The sequence below is a fragment of the Colobus angolensis genome, unplaced genomic scaffold, assembly GCF_000951035.1.
Source record: "Colobus angolensis palliatus isolate OR3802 unplaced genomic scaffold, Cang.pa_1.0 Scaffold63, whole genome shotgun sequence".
NCBI classification, from domain to species: domain Eukaryota; kingdom Metazoa; phylum Chordata; class Mammalia; order Primates; family Cercopithecidae; genus Colobus; species Colobus angolensis.
In genome coordinates this window covers 1,940,125-1,957,033 of record NW_012119932.1, presented here as the reverse complement: position 1 = coordinate 1,957,033, position 16,909 = coordinate 1,940,125, and the positions used below count along the sequence as shown (strand labels likewise).

The window sequence follows — 16,909 nt, the reverse complement described above, 5'->3', positions numbered from 1 at the left end:
GGCAATAATCAAGAGTTGTTTTCTGTTAAAATCCCATTAAATATTAAAACATTAAAGAAAATACTCTGAGATCAATTAATCACGACGATGTCATTTAATTGTAAGAAACGGCAATGTATTAGGGCATTGTAAATAATTTAGATTGCAGCATGAGCCACTCTAGATATGGTTAGGAGAGCTTGATAAAAATCTTCAGAAAATGAAGAACTGCACTTCAATTACAGACAGGTGAGTTTGGCCAACAGAAAGCATTAAATAATCCAAAAGTTCCTGTATTTGAATCTGAGAAGAACCTCTTACAACAGAGTGACGATCTGACTGGGCTCAGATCCATGGCCTAACCTTGACAGAAATTCAATATGGTAATAACCTCTTTGGTTTCTAACCTATTTATTTGTAATTTGGAAAAATTTTCTGGTTGTGTGGGTGAAAGACAGTAGGACTAAATGATCTTCAAGGTCTCATAGACAGTCACTCTATAAATACGTATCTAACTTCAGAGCTCAAAATCCTATTATTCTGTAAAATGCAGGCAGACAAATGGATTAAAAGGGAATGTCTTGTTGTCTTGGTTAGAACAAATGAATTAATTTAGGAAGATTATTCAAAAGGATACTTAAAAGTAACATACCCCAGTAAGAGGTTTTAAAATAAATTATGTATGCATTTATTTATATATTCTAAACAAATTATACATTTGTCACTTCAAATAAAAGGGGTAAACACAGTAAATCTAAAATGTGTGCCTCTCAGCCTCTACGGGATTTTAATCATAGATCTGATACATCTGTCAAACCAAAGCCACCAACTAAGCTATCCTCAGATAGCTGGTCCTTGGCAACTCTCAAATGCATTATATCTAAGGCAAAGTTCCACATCTCCTTGTCACCACAGTTCCTTATAAGAACAGAAGATTGTATTAAATCTATGTGCTCTATTGATTGTAAAACCCACCTTTGGCCAAAATTAACGTTTTAAGAGTCTTACCTGTTTTGAATTAAAGCAATTACTTGGGAATAGGTTTTGCCAATAACACTTTCTCCATTGACTTTTATAATTCGGTCACCTTCAAAGAGAAGTTAAAAAACACATGAGAAATCCTGCAGAAAGTCACTTTTGAAATATTTCTTGAATAATGTCCTTATTTTTAATGTGGTATATATTAAAATAAAAAAATACAGAATTGTGAGAAAATTATTAGCATAATTATATTACAAAATAATTATATGAATATCCTAGCTTATTACTTTTAAAGTATCTTATTACTTTTAAAGTATCTTTTAAATACATTTAATATATCCAGCTTTTTGTGAAACTAGCCATGTTCTAAGTAAGAGTTCCAGTCATTACTGAATTTAGAAATTTCAAAAGGTCTAGTCACCAGGGGACCGGTGCTATACTACTTATGCTCCTATCAGCTGTTTCCTGAGTTGCAGAACTAATTCTCTCTCCACTTACCCTGTCTTTTTTTTTTTTTTTTGAGACAGAGTCTCACTCTTGTCGCCCAGGCTGGAGTGCAGTGGCGCAACCTCTGCCTCCCGGGTTCAAGTGATTCTCTTTCTACTCTGAGAAGAGTAGAAAGGAAAAGACAGAAACAAAGAACAGAGGACAGAAAGAACAAAGAAAACAGACAAAAATGCACTTTCTGTGTGCTTATCACAGCATATCTCCACTTCATCTTCCCAATCATGTGGGGCTTAAAATATGACAGATGATACATTCTAAAGAAATCCCATATGCACACTAATATGCATATTATACATATTAATGATATTTAAATCAGGCTTACTTTAAGTGTAATAAAAAAATAACTAAGGTGGGTAATACATTAACAGTACATCCTTACAAATCTTAGCAATGATGTCCACTACTTTCTAATATTTGTAGGTGAAAATATAGCATTTTATTTGAAAGGCAGTGAAATACAGTTTTTCAATAATTCCCATTTTAAATTGTTTGATATTTAAAAAACAAAAGAAAGTAACTATTTTAGAGTGTGCACTAATATAAATGAAATCTCTACTTAGGTTTTATTAAAATCACAAATCACAAAACATTTTAGAACAAACAGCTACTATATCCAGCCAATTAGGCCACATATACTGACACCTTCAGATGAAGCCAGGCTTACATTGCATTGGAGACTTAAGCCACTCTTTGTGCTGCAAATTAATTAACTCAACTCTGGCAGATCAGGCACTTCTAGACTTTAAAAATCCAAGATCATTTCACATATATCAGATAAATACTTTCATCATTTTGCTACTTTGTAATCCTTTGTCAAAATTCAACGCATGAAAAATATGTTCCTTAAAAGAGCTTCTAAGAGTCTATTATCTGTGTGGTAATTAAAAGTGCTCACAGTGTATCAATTTATATTGTTATTTCTGTTCAAACCCATCCATATGGGCATCAAGAAACATAATTAGTTCTCAAAATTAGTAACAACAGATGTGAAGGAAAAGGAAAAAGCATACAAAAAGATACAAAAGGAAAAAATACCGAACCTGAAATAAGGAATAAAGTGAAAAAGAAATTAAAAGGTATTGTTTGAAGAAGAGTATCAGCACCTGTACATAATCCAGCTTCAAAAGCAGGTCCTCCTTGTTTAACTTGTTTAACAAATATGGTATCCATTGGTTCCAAGCGGTTTCTTTGTTTTCCTGTTTCAGAGAAGCCCAAAGCATGATTTTACTTCACAACACTTTACTAAAATACCAAAATATAAAATAGTATTTGAGACAATTAAGAAAACATTTTTAATAAAGTATTAAATATATATCCTGAATTTGGATGCTAAAATTATAATGCAGGGGTTTTCATTAATTCAAACATTTATTTTGCTTCTTCCATAATATAATGACAGCCACAACACTGCAATGCTTTCCATTTACTTGCTACATTCCGTATGTCAGTTGCCACACTAAATACTGTACATACCTCAGAGCTAATTTCCATAGCAAGTAAGTGCTACTACTACCATTCATAAAAGAGGAAACTGAACCTTAGAGGGAATAAATAAAGTCTCCAAGGTCACATAGCTAACAAGTGCCAAAGCTGATTACACAGGCAGTACTCACTCTACTGCTTTTGTTTTTTGTTTTGTTTGTTTGTTTTTGAGATGGAGTCTCACTCTGTTGCCCAGGCTGGAGTGCAGTGGCGCAATCTTGGCTCACTGCAACCTCCACATCCCGGGTTCAAGTGATTCTCCTGCCTCAGCCTCCTGAGTAGCTGGGACTACAGGTGCACACCACCATGCCTGGCTAATTTTTGTACGTTTTAGTAGAGATGGGGTTTCACCATATTGGCCACGCTGGTCTCAAACTCCTGACCCTATGATTCGCCTGCCTCGGCCTCCCAAAGTGCTGGAATTACAGGTGTGAGCCACTGCGCTTGGCCTCTACTGCTTTTTAATACTGCATTATACTAGTAAGCCTTAAAATGCAACAATGAATAAGACATATTCCTTTCCCTTCAGGGAGTCTGGTAGGAGAAAGACATACAAACAAATAACAGTGTAATACAAAAAACAATCAGAGACAAATACAAAATACAGTCATGGCAATGAGGAGAGCATGATCAACCCTGTAAGTTGGAATTTCACAAGCTGTTTTCCATGGATCATTGGCATTAACATCTAAGGTGCTTCCTAAAAATGGATGTTTTGGAGTCTGATCAGAAATCTGCTTTGTCAACAAGTTTCCCAGGTGATCCTAATACACATTAAATTTTGAGAACAACTAGTTGTTTCAGTGAAATAGAAGTCAAGGACAAATTTGCAGATGAGAGGACATTTAAGTTAAGTGATTTTTCGCCTAAGTATTGTGGGGGAAGAAGGAGGTACATGGTAGTTCTCAAAGTGTGGTCCCAGGACCAGCAGCATCAGTATCACCTGGGAATATGTTAGAAATGCAAATTTGTGGACCCCGCCCTAGATCTCCTGAATCAGAAACTCTGAGGTGATTGCAATGCACTTAAGTTTGAGAATCACTGAAGTAGAAGACACAGTCCTGACCCTTAAAGAAGAATGTAATAGAGAAAATAAGGCATATACATGTGTTGAGTAACATGATACTACCTGTTAAACAGCAATACTGAGCAAAAAATGATTGAGTGTCAAATATAAAGAGTTCACAATTATTGCCATATAAAACTGAATTGTTACCATAGTGTATGCACCAAGATGGCTCAAAAGAAGTTACTTAATAAAGGAATATCTATCACTAGCTCCCCTTAAATACTTAGCTATTTATTCTGAAAGATGCCCTCTAAAGCAATGAATGGCTAAATTTCAAAGGCAATGGGGCATAGTAGAAATTGCTTGTTTTAGAAGCCAGTAGACATCAGTCCAAATCCCTTCCTTTGCCACTTGAAATTTTCTGTGTGTGCTGTACTTTTTCTTCATAAAACTTACAACTCACTACCTAAAATTACATTTTTATTTGCTTACATGTTTGTTGTATATCTCTCTAACATAAAGAGCAGGAATTTTTGCAATGCTCACTAATATCCATAGCACAGAGCAGGCATTCAATAAATAATTATTCAATGAATTAATACATGTATTATTTAGTTTAAATTCACACAAGCCCTTAAGATGGGCATTATGATCCTAAAATTGCCATTTGAGTGAAGAGGAAAAAGAGACTCAGTAAGTTGCTAAGAGGCAGCGTAGGGATTTGAACCCAGGTCTGAATTCAAGTGCGGCAATTCCATGCCGCCTCAAAAGTAACTGAAAGTGATTCATTTCTCAAGCTCTACTGTATTCAAGTAGACAGTCCATCTGCAATTAATTTAAAAGAAAAAAATGCTTTCTTATCAATTCAAGTCACTTAAAATGCAAACGCTGAATTCCGATCAAGTTGGTGATGGGGTTAGGTCACTCTGTGGTCAATCCAATATTTATAATAGTTGGCATTAAAGAAAAAACATCTATATTCTTGGCTAGAGATCTAAAGGCTTAGTAAGTTTTGTTGCATCAAGTCACTGCTTTCATGGAAAGATTTATATAATAAAAGAGAAGAGACATTTTTCCTATTAATGTCTTCTAGTCCACTGTGTCTCAAAGGTGATTATATCATACTTAAAAATACAAAATGTAAATGACCATTAATGAATTCTACAAAATAATAAAAAGTTGGTTGGGTAGCAATGCGGTGACTTCAGAAAATTCTGATAGAAAATTTCACTTACACATAATAGAGGTGTTCCAAAATAATGTGGTGTTAATTCTATAAAAGAATTACTAATTTTGAAATAACTGCCGTTGTAAAGTCAGATACACTTTGTCATTGACAAATCTTTCAATACACTATGCCTGAAAACATATGAAGATGGAACAGATTAAAATAGAGTCCAATCCTATAAGCAAGCACTGTTACATCTGCTGAGAGTTGCACTTTTAATTCTTGCTCACTTTTTTTTTTTTTTTTTGAGACAGAGTCTCGCACTGTTGCCCAGGCTGGAGTGTGGCATGATCTTGGCTCACTGTAACCTCCGCCTCCCAGGTTCAAGTGATTCTCCTGCCTCAGCCTCCCGAGTAGCTGGGATTACAGGTGCCCGCCACCATGCCTGGCTAATTTTTTTGTATTTTTAGTAGAGACGGGGTTTCACTATGTTGGCCAGGCTGGTCTCGATTTCCTGACCCTGTGATCCGCCCTCCTCGGCTTCCCAAAGTGCTGGGATTACAGGTGTGAGCCACCGTGCCTGGCCTCTTGCTCACTTTCCTTTCTGAACTTTCTCCAAAAATCTGACTTGTTACCTAGATATCATCCAATTCCTCCCAGAGAGAGAAAAATATTTCCCGTAAGTAGCCCTTAATGATAAGCAGATTTCACTAAGAAATATACTTTTCTTCAATTTCTATACACCCTGGCTCTATGTCCTGAGTTAAACACTTGACTCATGAATTTTAAGAGTGTCTTCTTTTTAAGATATGTGCTCCGCAATTTTGCCAGAACTGGAAATCAAAAGTATCACATTTAACATGTGTGTCATTCACAAGCTCTCTCAGGTCTATAGCTTTTATAAGTAAATTTCTAGATACGCAGAACTAAAAGCCTGATCCCGAACTGTGGTAATTCACCAGGAAAAATGACTCCTTACTTCGCTGTATGATTACTTAGCAGACCCAGATGGCTTCCCTGGCAATTCTTAGTAAAAGCATCTTTCAATTCCACATCTGTATTTTATAACTTCTCAATTTTTTTAGAACACATGGGACATGTTTCAAAGAACTGTTAAATACCTTATTCAAATATCATTTCCTAACCTTATCAAAAGAGAGTATGTCTTTTTGGCACATACATGCAGTGAAATCTTCCTATATTTGCAGAAAAGAAGGTAAAAAGACAATTATCTTACATGGATGAGAATGGCTAAAGTAACCAGGTTCAGAAAAAGTACCATTTTATGTTATAATACGTAATTAGTACTGACTTAAAAAGACATAAAAAGCACATGTAAATTTACCTGAACTTGAACAGTACACTTGAAATCAGAAAGAATACACATACGTCTACAATGAAGTAAATGTGATCAGTTGGGGGAAAAATAACTTGAGTAAAAAAATTAATTATACATAGGTAGTAGCTGCCATCTAAATACTGAATGTTCAGATGGATGTGATTCCTATTCTCTCTATTCATTAGACTGCAACAGTTAAGACCTTGGGCCCTATAACCATATTACATGGTTTAAAATCCCACCTCTGTCATTCATTTTCCAAGTGGGGTCATCAGATTGTGCAATATTTGATATATATTTAAACTAAAAAATAGTAGTAGTCTATCTGAAATTCAAGTTTAATTAGGCATTTTGTATTTCATGTGGACAACCCTATATCCAAGTGATTTTAGATGAATGATTTGTATGTGCCCCCAGTTTACTGATCTGAAAAGTGGGGATGATAATAATTATTCCTACCTCGCAAGGTTGTTGTGAGGATTAAAAAAGATAATCCAGTAAAGCATTTATATAATATTTAGTGCACACAGGTATTTAAATTACTTATTATTATGACAGTCCTGATTATAAACTTTCGAGGTTTACAAACAGATCAGAGACGATCTTGGGTGCACAGAGCCTGTCACATCGCAAGTGAGCAATAAATACTGGTTGAAAGGACACCCATAAAACTCAACTGTCATATTATAGGGAAGTCAAGGAATAGTGCCGGGGGAGGGGATGGGACGGGAAACATGAAAGACAAGAAAGTGAAAAGGTAAGAAGAGATTATACTAAAAAAATTTCCAATAACTCTGACACAAACTATAGACTTGTCTTCAAAGAGATCGTGTCTAAAACCGAAGTGCTACATCTGTAGGTCCGGAGGCTTTGTCAGTCAAAAAGGATGAGTTAAATTGCTACTGACCTCCTTCTTTGGAGAATGCCTAAGACAAAAATCACTTGCAACATCTAAATTATTTAAATTTTTAAATATTAACTATACAAAAAAAAAAAAACAGACTAAGCTAATAGATTACTTTTAAGAAGCAACAAAATTTGAACTATGCCAGTTACAAAAAGGACTCTACAATGAAGATCACAGAGAAAGAGATCATGATAGTAAGAAAATCCTACAGTTCTGAGGACAAGAGAAACATATTTCTTAACAGACTGGAAAAATATATAGTTTATACAAAGAGAAACTATCCTACATTTTAATCAAGAGTAAAGCAATAGAAAATAATGGCTCTTGTCTATGGCCATACCACCTTAAACGTGCCCAATTTTGTCTGATGTCATAAGTTTAGCAGGACTGGGGCTGGTTAATACTTGGGTGAGAGACTGCCTGGGAATACCAGGTGCCATAGGCTTTAAAAAATAATAAAATATAAAAGAAAGAAAATAATGGTTATCACTGAGATTGAGCTTTTGTTTCTTCCCTCTCAAAGTTCTCACACTTGGAGAATTTTTTTTAGTTGAACCAAATCTCTGCTTTTATGAGACTTATTTCAAAAAATGGTATTTTTTTCCATTGGCTTCTTCGTTGCCAAAGAAAAATGTCTATCTCTATACAACAAAAGGCCGTTGAAATAAGACTGTGCTCCAATCTGAAAGTTAGATAAGCCTGGGAAGAAGTATACCCTCCACAAAGGTAGAAAGCTAAAGAGGTTTATCACATAATGGAATATGAAGGCACCAAGCATCAGTTATTTAAGGGAAATAAATAGCATACTGAAATTAATATCTATTTTTCAGATAAAAAAATAACTGAAACCCCAACACAGACTGAAATACATAGAAAAGTTACGTCTGAGTGATGAAAAGGGATCCTTATTTCTCTTTGATGGAGAACAGACTGCCACAGAAGAAAACAGGATGTAGAAGAATTTATTGAGTGATAGGAACTGTGGATCTATTAAGGAAAAAAACAAAAATAAGGAGTAATATACACCAAATTCAGGCTAGTAATTACCTCTGGAGGAAGGGAATAGGAAAGGAGTGGCCCTATTATATTTGCAGTCATTTATGTCCTCGGGAGAGAGAAAGGAGGAAAAGGAAAGGTTATGAGGGGTGGAGGTGAAGCTGAAATGTTAAGATGACAAAGATGGGTGGCAAGTATTTAGAAGTAACATTTTTTCCTATACTTTGTTTGCCTAAAATATTTTATAACTATTATTTCTTAATGTTGACAACAGGCTTCTAACTTTTATTATGGGGATACGGTTTACTGGTATCACACAGTTATCTTAAGACACAATGTCCAACATTAAAAATCCGTATGTATCATATGATAAATACATCCTATATAAGTCATGAAGCAGAATCCGATTTAAGAAGAAGACTGCTATGGCAGATTATTAGTCCTTTCTTAGTGTATTTGTTTGTTTTTTGGTAAGGAGAGAAGTACTAAGAAAGATGTGCCAACTTATTAAATCTAGGTGTTCTCCAAATTCTCACTCAAAATGCTCTCACTTGCAGAGTGAGAGCTAGTACTTTGAACTTATATCTCCAAGTTTCCAATCTATAGATCCAGCAATTACCATGAGCTCCCAAGCCCAAATTCCAATAATCTGTGGATACTGTCAGTAGAATGTCACCTGTCAGGTCTCAATCACATTATATCTATTATTAGTAAAAACATACTATCTTTCTACTTAACCTGATCTTCAAGTAATAACAAACAGAACAAAATAAGAAAATCTGTTCGATATAAAAAAGCAAACCATGTTCTAACTGAATCATGCTAACCTTTCTTTCAACTCACACCTCTCTAGTTTTTAAAAGGTTTTGCTGGCCAGGCACGGTGGCTCACGCCTGTAATCCTAGCACTTTGGGAGGCAGAGGCAGGTGGATCACGAGGTCGGGAGTTCAAGACCAGCCTGGCCAAGATGGTGAAAGCTTGTATCTACTAAAAATACAAAAAAATTAGCCAGGCATTGTGGCACATGCTTGTAATCCCAGCTACCTGGCAGGCTGAGGCAGCTAATTGCTTAAACATGGGAGGCGGAGGTTGCAGTGAGCCAAGACTACGCCACTGCACTCCTGTCTCCAAAAAAAACAAACAAACAAACAAACAAAAAACAGTTTTACTGTGGAAATGTCCAGCATACACAAAAGTAGAAAGGACAACAAAGCCCCACGAATGCAGCTTAAATCATTATTAAAAAATCTGTCAATCTTGTCTTGCTTCATTGAAACCTACCCACTTTAAAACATTTTAATGCAAATCCCAGATATGATGTCATTCATAGATACTTTAAATATATCCATATACACCACTAACAGATAAGAACTTTACATTTTCTTAAAGGCAAGACAACAAAACCCTTCAATAGTTCTTTACAGTATGTAGCTTTCTGCACTATGTGATTTCTACTGTAAGCTGACAAACAAACCCACTCTATTTTCATCTTCCTAAATACCTACTTAACATTAATAAAAAGCAGTATGTCATGACAGAAAAAATAGCCCCAAAGGCTATGAAATAAATTTAGAAAGGCTTCACATGTAAAAATCATAATAGAATCCTAAGTTAAGTGTCTTAACAAGTAGCCCATTCCCAACGCTACTGCTCTACCTGTGTATTCAAGTTCATTGAGTTCATATATGCACGAGAATATATAGTACCTGAAAATCTCCAGCACACAGAACAGTGCCTGGCACATAGTAGATGCTCAATAAAGGTTTGCTGACTAATTAAAATTAGAGCCCTGGAAAATGTCAATAGTAAAAATTCCCAAAACCAACTTGGAGAGTTGTTTAGGAACAAAGCAATTGTGCTACAACTAATCTGTACTATTTCCCTCAAATAGTGTAAGGAAAATGCTGCCACTCAACAGCAGTTTAAGTACAATACCACTAGATGTCAGATGTGAATCAAAATTCTCTGGCATTATGAAGTATCTAGGCAAGAAAGCCTGTAGATGGGTGTTATTCATTCAACAAATATTTACCAAGCTCTTACAAATGTGCCAGGCATTGATTATCCTACAATGAACAAAGAATCCTGGCATCTGCTTTCTGAAGTATTTGAAGTTCATGTAGCATTGGGGCATTGGGTTTTTTTCCCCTAACATTTCACACATTTCACAAACGGTATTATCATATCTAGATTCATAACCCTATTATTTCTGTTATGCTAGAATTTAATTTCTCTGCAAACTCAGAAAAACTCGTTATGGTGCTCTAACCAACTACCTTTCTATCTGACTTTATCACTCTCAGTCCTTCAACCAATTAAACTTGCTTGACTTTATCAAGACCTTCCATTCCCTTTAGTCTTCTCCATTCTTCTAAACTATCAGTCTCCCTCCAGAAATTATTTTCATGCTCACTTTGGCAACACATATACTAACATTGGAACAGAAGTTACTTTCTTTCTTACTAAGATTACCCATGGATCAGTATTTCAACAAAATTCACCAGCACCCTCAACTTCCTTTCCCCTTAACCTTTCAAAGCATTTGATTTGCCAACTCTGACTATGGAGAATTCCAAAATACGCCTGCTCTGTTCTTCTTGGCCTGCTACTACAGCTGAATAAGACTGCATAACAACCACTGATTTACAATTTCCCAGTTCAGCTAAGTTCTTGACACTGCTCAGAAAAGTCTCTTGCTTGCATTTTAATTCCTGCCCCCTCAAGGTTGCTGTTTCAAACTTCTAGTAACCTTCTTTTTTTTTAAATTTATTTTTATAGAGCTAAGGTCTTGCTATGTTGACCAGGCTGATCTTGAACTGACTTCAAGTGATCCTCCTGCCTCGGCCTAAGTGCTGGGATTACAGGCATGAGTCACCACAGCCGGCCATAATAACCCTCTTTAACTTGCTGTTCCATGCTGATTTCCTCACGCTAGTTCGATAACCTTGTCTCCCAGTTCACTCAATTGCTATATCCTCAACTTTTTTTTCTTTGCCTGTCCTCATGTTCTTTGTCTTATTTCAGGTGGGATTTAGTCATCAGCCCTCTTCAGGACCTTGCCCCCATAATTATCTCTTCTCACATGTAAAACTTCATGTGATAAAATCCCTGGTCTTCTCTCCAAATCTCATGGATATACAAAAGCTTCCCAAACTTAAAACAACAAAAGTTCTCTCCATCTTTCCATATAGCTATGCTCTCTATCCCATCGTTTTTCACACTTCTTAAAAATGTAGTGTATATATCACTTACCTTCAGTTACTTCTAATTCAGGGTTTCTCAGAAATTAACAAGTATCTCCTGGGTGGCAAAACTGCCAATTACCCCACCCTGACTTTGTCACAGTTTGCTACTCTAATTTTTATGTTCCAGCCCACTCCTATTTGTCTTCCTCCTCCCTTCCGTCCACTGCACTGAAACTGTTCTCAGTAACTTTACCAAACTGCCATTTGTCAGGTCTAGTCCAACTCTTTAGTCCAAATCCTAATGAATTCTCTATGACAAAGGACAAATTTTCCACTCCCCCTACCTCCCTTAAAATTATCACCTCCAATAAGCAAATTACCAACTCCTCCTGGTTGTCCTAAGAGCTTTCCACTACTTACTCTCAAATTTCCTTTCTGATTCTTCTTTCTCTGACCATCTCTTACAGTCCTGCCTTTATTCTACGTGTCTTTATCCTCTCTGTGTATGGTTTCACGTATGCGTAAGACTTAATAATAACATACAAAATGACTTAAATCTATTTTCAACCCCTAACCTCTCTCTTGAGAACTCCAGAAACAAATCTTCAGCTAGATACTGAACTCTCTACAGGCATCAGAAATGCAACTTATCCCAAACTAAACTCATTTCTCCAGAGGAAGGAGAGATATATTTCAATTCAATATCGTTCGATCCTTAATTTAATGACACCCCCATCTATCCAGTCACTCAAGCCAGAAAAGCATAATGCTCCAAAAGGCATCTTTAACTGGAGACATACACTCCATCCTCAAATCCTTCCACCAAATCTGGGCAAATGTAACTTCTAAATGTCTCCAAATTTGTTCTGGAATGCCATTTTTCCTTCCTCCTGATAAACTCTTATTCATCTGTTAACAACCCAATGGACACCCCACCTGAGATCCCTCTGGCTTCAAGAAGTTCCGGCCAGGTGTGGTGGCTCACACCTGTATTCCCAGCACTTTGGGAGGCTGAGGTGGGTGGATCACCTGCAGTCAGAAGATCAAGACCAGCCTGGCCAACATGGTGAAACTCCATCTCTACTTAAAAAATACAAAAATTAGCAAGATGTGGTGGTGAGTGCCTGTAGTCCCAGCTACTAGGGAGGCTAACGCAGGATAATCGCTTGAACTCAGAGGGTATAGGCTCCAGTGAGCCAAGATCGTGCTGCTACACTCCAGACTGAGCCATAGAGCGAGGCTCTGTCTCAGGGAAAAAAAGGAAAAAAGTAGTTTCTAGTTTGGTGGAGGATATAAAATAATTACATAAGTGCAAAAATAAAGGTATATGCAATTGTTGCAGGATCATGGCCCAAGGAATCAGAGTCTGTATTCTATATATATTCATTAGATATATACATGCCAGGAAATGTTCTGGGCTTTAAAAAATAAAGTAAGAAAATAAAGTATCTGCTCTACATTCCAACTGAGAGAGAAAAATGCTCAGGAAGAAATAAGTAATATGAGAAATGGTAATAACTGCTGTGAAGAACAATAAGCAGAGTGAGAAGGAAAGGAAGAGGGAAAGGCAGGGCTGTTTCTCTGAAGTAGTCAGGGAAGGCCTACAGGTGACATGTGCACAGCTATCTGAAGGAAGTGAGGTTAGAGGCCATATCACTTCCTTCCCAGTAATTAGTTTAGTGAGTGGCTCACAGGACTGACTCAACAGATGTTTGCTAAGGGAATAAACAAACAAAAATTATATTTCTTGATTTAATGTATTTGGCATTTACATGTAAATATTTCTGTTGTGTTTTTATAGCAAAGATGAAAAACTATCTGTTAAATATCAAAACAGGAACTATAACTCTTATAATTAAATCTTTACTAAATGGATTTATGAATCAAGTACTTTCAATGCAGGCTAACTAGCTGGACAACAATCAGGAAGGAAAATGGGACTACCCAACAAGGGGGTGTCTATGATTAAGGTCTTAAGTTACAGAGCAGCTGAAAAAAAAGACAGCTCAACTTCTATGAAATCAACTTGGCCAGGTGTGGTGGCTCATACCTGTAATTCTAGCACTTTGGGAGGCAGAGCCAGGAGCCTAGGAATTCAAGACCAGCCTAGGGAACATGGCAAAACCCTGTCACTACAAAAAACAGAAAAATTAGTCAAGCACGGTGGTGCAAGCCTGTGGTCCCAGCTATTCCAGAGGCTGAGGTGGAGGTTGCAGTGAGCTGAGATTGTGCCACTGCATTCCAGCCTGGGAGACAGAATGAGACCCTGAATTTAAGGGGGAAAAAAAAAATGGCTCAGCATGGTAGCTTGGTCCTGTAATCCTAGCACTTTGGGAGGCCAAGGTGGGAGGATCACTTGAGTTCAGGAGTTCAAGACCAGCCTGAGCAACATAGTGAGAACCTGTCTCTAAAAAAACTTTAATAATAAAAAGAGGCCGGGCACAGTGGCTCAAGCCTGTAATCCCAGCACTTTGGGAGGCCAAGACGGGTGGATCACAAGGTCAGGAGATCGAGACTATCCTGGCGAACACGGTGAAACCCCATCTCTACTAAAAAAAAAAAATACAAAAAACAAGCCAGGCGAGGTGGCGGGCGCCTGTAGTCCCAGCTACTAGGGAGGCTGAGGCAGGAGAATGGCATAAACCCAGGAGGCGGAGCTTGCAGTGAGCTGAGATCCGGCCACTGCACTCCAGCCTGGGCGACAGAGCGAGACTCTGTCTCAACAACAACAACAAAATAAATAAATAAATAATAATAATAATAATAAAAAGAAACCATTATACAATGATTTGATCATTATATAATGTATACATGCATTAAAATATCACACTGTATCTCATAAATATGTACAATTATTTGTCAATTACAAATTTAAAAATTAATTTTAAAAAAAAGCTCAAAACTACCTAATTACAGAGTTACCTCTAAAATAACATTTCTATAAAGAAGTTATTTCCAGAGGAGAAATTAACATCCTGGAGAACATTAATACTCTGCCATGCATTTTCTTCTTTTTTACCTATATCGCCCTATCTGTTCAGTGTCTCCAATTAGTTCTCTGAAATCCTAAATTCCATGTGAAGTGTTTTAGAACCCTTAAAGAGATTTTTAAAATTTCATTTATTTTCTTCGCTGCCAAATTAACTTCATGCACTGTTTTTCAAACTCTTAAAATCTACTCCTAGAAATGGAATTTTCTGACAATGCTACTTTAATCCAATTGAATTCCTTACATTTTAGATCACTATAAACAAGGTTTCCTGGGACTTGAAGTAAAATACATTTTTTTTAACCTTTCATCTAACTTGACCACCTTATTTTACCAGTTTATTTTACAAAGAAGAAGTCCAAGTTGTTATGTAAATCCAGGATTACCATACTTTTGTTATTACTGTTCTAGCTTACACACATAGCAGCTATGTGAAACTGATTTCTAAATCAAAAGAGTGTCACTGGCACTCTGTATTAGAGAGGTTGATGGGAAAAGATAAAAGAAAAGTAGGAGGGCGGTCGCAAATCTGCTTTTCTTCTTCAACAGCAGAGGTTAGACACTAACATACTAAATTTTGCAGCTTTGGGAACAGTCATTTTAGAAGCTTGTGCCAATTCAAGATGGTAGTCATCATTCGAAATACCCCAGTGCACCTCCCTGTATTCAACACATTTACTCAGCAAACATCTGAGCTCCTACTATATATAGGTACCAGGTACTTACTAGGCACTGAAAATTCAGCAATAAAAGACAATTTCTATTCTTAATGATATTTGCTCTGAAAGTAACACATAAAAAAAATTCTTGTCCATAAAAATACTGAAAAGTCAAAGTATGTAAGAAAAGTTTACTTTGCTTTTTTTTTTTTTTTTTTCAGACAGAGTCTCACTCTGTTCCCCAGGCTGCAGGGCAGTGACATGATCTTGGCTCACTGTAATCTCTGCCTCTTGGGTTCAACCAATTCTCCTGCCTCAGCCTCCCAAGTAGCTGGGATTACAGGCATGTGCCACCACACCCAGCTAATTTTTCTATTTTTAGTAGAGACGAGGGTTTCACCGTGTTGGCCAGACTGGTCTCAACTCCTGACCTCCGGTGATCCACCCACCTCCCAAAGTGCTAGGATTACAGGCATGAGCCACAGTGCCCAGCCTGCATATTCTAATACCCAGCCTTTGCCTCTCATTTCTCTATTTGCCTTCATTAGGTTCGTGCTGCTGCCACCACCTCCCTAGAACAGGTAGGTCAAGAGGAAGAAATTCCCTACTTGTTTGCCACATAGCATGAACGATCACTCAGACTGTCTCCAAAACATAAGCAGGAATTTTCCGGTAGAGAATTAGGGGAAAGGTCCATCTATAGCTTTTAAAAATTGTGAAACATCAATTTACTCCATTTATCCCTTCAAACATCTGAAAGCAGCTATCACATTCTCTCTAAGCAATTCTCTTTCAAGCAAAGTTTCAAGTTTTCTCCATCTTCTTTTTAAAAATACATATCATAGGTCAGTCGGGTGCAGTGGCTCATGCCTGTAATCCCAGCACTTTGGGAGGCCGAGGTAGGTGGATCACCTTGAGGTCAGGAGTTTGAGACAGCTCGGCCAACATGGTGAAACCCTGTCTCAACTAAAAATACAAAAATTAGCCAGGTGTGGTGGTAGGTGCTTGTAATCCCAGCTACTTGGGAAGCTGAGACAGGAGAACTGCTTGAACACGGAGGCGGAGAGTGCAGTGAGTCGAGATTGCACCATTGCACTCCAGCCTGCTCAACAAGAGTGAAACTCTGTCTCCAAAAAAAAAAAAAAAAAATCATCATAGGGTCAAAATGTATATGTATTCTTACCATCACAGCCCCTTTATATCTGAGGCTCCCAAGTGTTTTAATCATGTCCTAGTTAGTCAGAAGACAACCCTGGAGACCTCCTTTCCCATATATTCCCACCTGTCCACTAGAGAAGAACAAATAAATATTTTGAAATTAACTTGTTACTAGCAACATATAGAATCACTTATTACCTTTGTGTGTGTTTATGTATGCATATGTGTATGTGTCCATATATGAACATAAGTGAGTTTATACATTTTACATTAGGAAATACTACCCATAATAGCAAACTACAAATAACTTGGTAATTTTATTATAACTACATCTTAATAGGACAAATACATGGGCAGCAAATTATCTAATGACTTATCAATGTACTAGCTAATTGGGCTAATATAGAGAGATGGGTAATTTATATCTGAACCATAGTATATATACATGTAAAGCCTAGCTGTTAAAAAATTACAACCCAAAATACTATTGATACCAGTGAAGCAATACATGCCCAGGCCACTGAACATGAGCATCCATTTTAAGGACTTT

General features: G+C 36.9%; 1 protein-coding gene across 3 annotated transcripts in view; it reads right to left on the bottom strand.

Moving 5' to 3' along the window:
* Positions 1 to 16,909, bottom strand: part of ARHGAP21 (Rho GTPase activating protein 21) — a 134,079-nt gene that overhangs the window by 48,464 nt on the left and 68,706 nt on the right. For all 3 annotated transcript variants that reach the window (XM_011963829.1, XM_011963827.1, XM_011963830.1), the window contains 2 exons: positions 2,571 to 2,663; positions 988 to 1,066 (listed from right to left, as the gene is read on the bottom strand). In XM_011963829.1, the coding sequence (XP_011819219.1) occupies positions 988 to 1,066; positions 2,571 to 2,663 (172 nt within the window). The remainder of the gene's footprint in view (positions 1 to 987; positions 1,067 to 2,570; positions 2,664 to 16,909) is intronic.